General features: G+C 36.2%; 1 protein-coding gene across 1 annotated transcript in view; it reads right to left on the bottom strand.

Moving 5' to 3' along the window:
* The window catches only part of LOC102739174 (WRN RecQ like helicase), a 133192-nt gene that overhangs the window by 16366 nt on the left and 110698 nt on the right, over positions 1-6128 (bottom strand). The window contains exons 22-23 of the mRNA XM_081812890.1: positions 3855-3986; positions 1313-1475 (exon numbers count right to left, since the gene is read on the bottom strand). Coding sequence (XP_081669016.1) covers positions 1313-1475; positions 3855-3986 — 295 coding nt within the window. The remainder of the gene's footprint in view (positions 1-1312; positions 1476-3854; positions 3987-6128) is intronic.

The following is a 6128-nucleotide window of genomic DNA, read 5'->3' as shown; positions in this document are numbered from 1 at the left end:
TTTTTTTTTAAAGATTTTATTTATTTATTTGAGACAGAGAGAATGAGAGAGAGAGAGAGAGCACATGAGAGGGGGGAGGGTCAGAGGGAGAAGCAGGCTCCCCGCTGAGCAGGGAGCCCGATGCGGGACTCGATCCAGGGACTCCAGGATCATGACCTGAGCCGAAGGCAGTCGCTTAACCAACTGAGCCACCCAGGCGCCCTTAATATATGTTTTTTAAAGATTTTCTTTATATATTTAGAGAGAGAGTACAAGCAGGGGAAGCAAAAGGAAAGGGAGAGAGAATCTCAAGCAGACTCAGTGCTGAGCGCGGAGCCCAACTAGGGGCTCAAGCTCACGACCCTGAAATCATGACCTGAGCCGAAATCAAGAGTCGGTCGCCTAAGGGACGACCCAGCTCCCTGGGGAGCCACCCAGGCGCCCAATGCTGTCTTTTAAGGTGACTTTAATATTTTTGTTCTGACCAATTTAGTACACTATTGATTGTACTTTCAGAGGTTGATCTTATTTCCCTTATTTCTAAATTTCTAGGGGAACCGCCTGGTTGTTCCCAAGTGGGAAAGAATTTTAGTTAATAAAAATTTAAGTATTTGCATTGCAGTTCCTGAGGTAAGACTTTTTGTATGTCTACTACTGTCCTAAGAGCTTGAAAATTTATTGAGTTATATAACACATCTAGTTTGTACATTTATGGGGAAAAAATCCTCCGAGGTACCTCATCCTTAATTCTGTAAAAAACAGATAATCTAAAACTTTCTGCAGGGCAGGTAAAGGGGTTTAATCTACATGAGCACAGCTGAGGTTCTGCAGCAAAGTGACAACAGGAAGCCCTTCTACAAGGGGGCCGAGAGACCAAGGACCATCCCTTCAACACCACAGCTACTGAGACCACTGACTGTCCTGGTTAGGAAGACTACTTATGTGAGACCAATGACAAGGAATCCATAAGACTTAGGGGAAAATGAGAAATCAGTAAGCTATGGAAAATGAATATGGAAAACAAATGTGTTTTTTTCAAGAGGTGAGGTAGAAATTAGAAAAGGATGAAAGCCCATTGTTTGGGGATGGGAGTGGAAGTCCTAATCTAAAGCTGAAAAGGAAAACAAGAATTTCTCAGACTCAGACTTTCCTCTGATAATGGGAAGAAAGATTGTTTTTCAAAAACAATATAAAAAGCATTACAAAAGTAAGGTTTCCATCACAGCATAAGGGGTTAATGCTGGTAAAGTGAAAAAACTAGTGAATTGTTTACTTCCTCTGGGTTCAATGACTCAAGTCCTTAAGGCTGCAGACTAGGGTCAGAGCAGATCACCTGAGTTGATGGGAGGGTTTCGGATAACATCAACAATAATCTTCTGAACCTCTGGAGTCAGGCCTGCTTGTTCCATATCAAGCGGGCAGCCAGCTTTCACCGCTTGGGTTAAGTGCATCCCAACTGCTGTGAGAGGCATAATCCTGTCCTCGGCTATACTTATCTAGAGAAACAGGAGCAAAACCAACAGTGAGGTCTTAAAAGTTTGCATTGTACCATATGTAAATAAAATGTCCAAAACCTTCAGGTAGTCAGTGTTCACTGAGAAATAAACAATGCCCTGAAACTTCACTTAAATTTTTCATTTTTTCTGTTTCTTTAAAACTACCCACATTATAGATCTCCACAGGTTCTACCTTTTATACTTACTACCGTGAATAAAACAAAATCATCCAGCTTTAGCTAAGAACTCAATCCTCATCCCTCTGTAATTATTCACTTTAAAAACCTATTAGTGGCAGAGAGTAATCATTCTGTGTAAGTCTAATAACTGCCACAGCCTTTGAAAATACATTAAATTGTAATCCAATATTCCATATAATTGAACTAACACATGGTACTTTAGTTACGTGAATTTCTAAGACGACAAATCCTAAAATGCTTAGTGATAATGTAAGGCTCCAGATGCATTCTATAAAAGGTTCTTGAAAAAACCTTAGCAGGGTATTTTACATTGGCTCTATTCATAAAATAATAACCACAATTTAGCAAGGGCTGTCATCTCTTGTTTAGCATTAAACTTAGCATGAATTGTTTTAAATTTAGGACAGTGCTACATATTTATGCAGCTTTTTAAACAAATGTAGCTCCAAATCCATTTAAGATGTTTATTAGTTAAAACATTCTTTTAAACACTCAGAAAGTTTACTCAGCTCTAAATTATTTCATGATACTCTCTTTTAATATATCTTGGAAGTCTGAATTTGGACAGTATTTATGTGAATGTTGTACTTTCACAGAACAGAGCATTTAAAGCAATATTTTCAGCCCTCAAAGGTAGGTTTTAAGTTACTTTCATTGTCTACCCTTTTCCCCTACACAGTATGCACCATGTGTACAAAATATCAGAGTTATTGGATACCAGGCATCAAATTACCTAGAACTAATTGTATTATTGCTCCTGATTAATTAGTCCTTAGGCATGTTTAATTTTGTGGTTAACTGGCACAGACCGTCTCAGACCCTTGGGAGGAACAGATAATTATACCATGATATTACACGATAATATACAAAAAAATAATAGCAAAAGATATCAATGAAAATATACCACTCCACATTTTTAACCATGAATATATAATATAATACACGAAACCACATACCATGGCTGAGTATTAGAATGTACTTTACTCAGAAAATTTGGAGGCTATACCAAATTTTCTTAGTACTATATTCAGTTATACCATGTATATATGGTCAAATTATGTAGTTATAAGCATACTTAACACATACATGTAAGTTACTATTTAAATAAGAAACTGAACTTAAAATTTCTACTTATCATGTAATTCACTTCAAAACTAGTACAATGGAATTGTTCGGTTTCTTCTGTAATGGCTTTTGTACTTTTAATTTCAGAAATCTGACTGTTTAATTAGAACATTAAGTGATGAAGACAAGCTATAAACTGGTTTTCTTATTTATACTGGATTTTAACCAGAATAAGAAGTATAATATAACCTAGTTGAACAGAGACACAGAGAACAGGAAAAGCAGGCACTGGACCATATAGCCTTTTCCAAATCAATTTAATGACAGAGAGGATAGGATTTCAAATTAGTTAAACCTAGCTGGAAGCCTAATTCTGTCCCTATTCCACTAAGATGTACTCTTCATTTTGTATATTAAAAAAACCTCAACAGCCTTAAGGACTGAGGCCAGAACAGTGAAGAAATATTAAGTGTGGCCATTTTTCACAGTAATTAAGATTTTTTTTCAAAGACCATCAGGCATGGTTTAAAAAACAGAATAATAGTAGAGGATCTAGAGTGAAAAGCAAGCTGTTTTTTAAAAACTTATTTCCAGCTTCTTGGACATCCTTCCAGAGACAGTCTATGCATTTTTGTATACATACACAAAAATATGTTAATATATAAGCATGCATATATACAAAAACACATTTATGTTTTTCATACTGCTCTCCGACTTCCCTTTCTTTACTTTAATGTACCTTGGAGATTATTTCTTATCAGTACATATGCTAAGAGTTTTTAAACTATTAATCCCAGTTAAAAAAAAAAGTCTTAAAATACAGCTGCTCTAATATCCCTAAGTTGTAAATATGTTCAACAGTACTCTGATACAACCTCTACAAAATAACAATGGTCAAAGTACACTTACTCTTTTAAATTAATTGACAAAGGCAGGCGTGGCAGAAAAAGAAAATGACGTTAGTCTAAGATTAAATATAAAATGAAACAACATAAAATACTGCAAGATTAGAAGAAATTTATCCCAAGTCACAACTTTACTATTTGAAAAGCTGATAAAACACATGTTTAGATAAATTTGAAAATCCCCTGTAACTTGGAAGTAAAACACTTACCAAAGACATCTTCTTTTCTTGGAATAAATAATATGTGATGGCCACAGACTGTGAAAGGGAGCGTACTTCATTTTTTGCCACCACACTCTTCCTTTGTTCTTCCTGAAGTGTTGTCCTTAAAAAGAGGTCTGTCTACAAAATTTTAAATGTAACACAAATGACCAATAATAATAGCAATATAATGATAGAAGTATCAGTATGATTGGTAGGCATGAGGGAAAAAAACCACACAAATAAAACTTCTAAGGAACAGTCAAAAATTCCCTTTTTATGAGGAGCTGAAAAAGGTTTTGTTTTTGTTTTTGTTTTTTTACATATTGATCTAAAAAGGTAAAATAAGGCTGGAGGGAATAAGTCTTTAAATAAAATATTTGTAATACCTAACATGGTTATAAAACTAGAAATCTCTAGTCTCCCCTTTAGCCAATAAAGAGGGAATAAAAAATGAACTATAATGTTGACCACTCTGACTCTAAATTAGTCCCTCAATCTCTGGAAGTGAATACTGAATGAATGAATAACCGAATTAATATTCAAATTTAGATACCACAGTCACAAATTCCGCTAACATTTCATAAGTAAATATATCATCACTATATATGTATAGTCTAAAAAGATACATACAAACTGTGGCTCTAAACTTGAAGCATTATGTAAATTCTTAAATATGGTTCCTTAGGATACGTTTAAAAGAGAAAAGGTGGAGAAAGGATTGAAAAATGAGATTAATAAAGAAATATTGGAATTTTTTAAAAGCCTGAAATAAAGGTAAAGACCAAGCGAGATTTAGATAGAATTATATGATGTATGATTCGCACAGATGTATGAATAGTTTCCTCCATGCCAATTTTACCTTTCAAAACATAAGCACCAATACTAAATTAAAAGAATTAAATCCAACAGAACTTGGCTTATTGTAACCCACAGTAATCCATTTCTACCCTAAATAAATAAGTGAGTCTGTAGATTAGTTCAGATACCTGGGACAACGCAGTTTGGTGAACAGAGAAACCAGACAATACTACGAGACCTGAAGTCATTGTTTCTAGGCACCTCTAGATTTTCAAGGAAGAATGTTCTTTATTAAATGAAGTGTTTCTATTTGAGACCTTAACACTGTCAAATCTGGCCCTAAATTCCTAGAAATGCTTAAAATCAGAGTCCATCAGCCCGATTCCTCAGTCTGTCAGTACAGGCTATAGCTGGAGGCAACAATGGACACCCCACTACCAAGGTCTTAGAAGTGTGACCACTGTGAATTATACTGGCAGGTCCATGAAGATTTTATTACTTATGGGACAAAATCATGATGTCATCTGTAAACGTGAGACTAAAGGGTTTAGGAACATCCGAAACACTAAGCAAAGTACCATAAGGGCAGTAATCTCAAGAAGGAAGGGCTAGAATGTGATTCCGATTAAGCAAAAGTCTAATCAAATCATGCTCTATGTAGATAAAAGACTATATGAACAGAGAGTGATCAATTATGGAAACATAAATAGGAAAGGCAGAAGGACCAAAGTAGGCAATATCTATGCAAGAACTGTTCAGATGAGAAGACGTCTTGGCTAACTAGATTTGAATATTACAGTTTCCCTGGCAAGTAATGTAGGACAATGCCTAATCTGCCAGCAAGGCAGATTGATATCAGATTGCCAACTGAGAGCAAGGATAACTTTGCCTTGATGCTGACAGACTACTATTGACACTATCAGAATTCCCCCTGTGATATTCCAGGCTTGCTAAGCAACTGTCAGATTAAGCCGGCTTCCCATATACCTTCTTCTTCAATAGGAGAGCAGAACACACTGGTTGGGTCAGGTGAAACTTCCCACTCACATTTCTCACTATAAATTAATGAATTTGCATTCCAATGTAACCATTTATATTTACATATGCACACCTGTATACATAAAACCAAGGTCACAGAGAAGGATAATGCAAATCTACTCCCCAAAACACAACTATTCTGTGACAAGACGCATCAGATTTTTAAAGTGGGATCCAAATGTGCCTGTCCAAAGTTTACAGGAGATTCTTAGAAGTGAAAACAACCTCTTAATACTGCCTTCCATATTTTTTTTTTAAAAGATTTTATTTATTTATTTGAGACAGAGAGAATGAGATACAGAGAGCATGAGAGGGAGGAGGGTCAGAGGGAGAAGCAGACTCCCTGCCGAGCAGGGAGCCCGATGCGGGACTCGATCCCGGGACTCCAGGATCATGACCTGAGCCGAAGGCAGTCGCTTAACCAACTGAGCCACCCAGGCGCCC

This window comes from Leptonychotes weddellii, chromosome 2 (genome assembly GCF_054177405.1).
Source record: "Leptonychotes weddellii isolate Sample4059 chromosome 2, ASM5417740v2, whole genome shotgun sequence".
Classification (NCBI taxonomy): Eukaryota; Metazoa; Chordata; class Mammalia; order Carnivora; family Phocidae; genus Leptonychotes; species Leptonychotes weddellii.
Note: the sequence above shows the minus strand (reverse complement) of the source record. Positions and strands in the feature narration are given on the sequence as shown.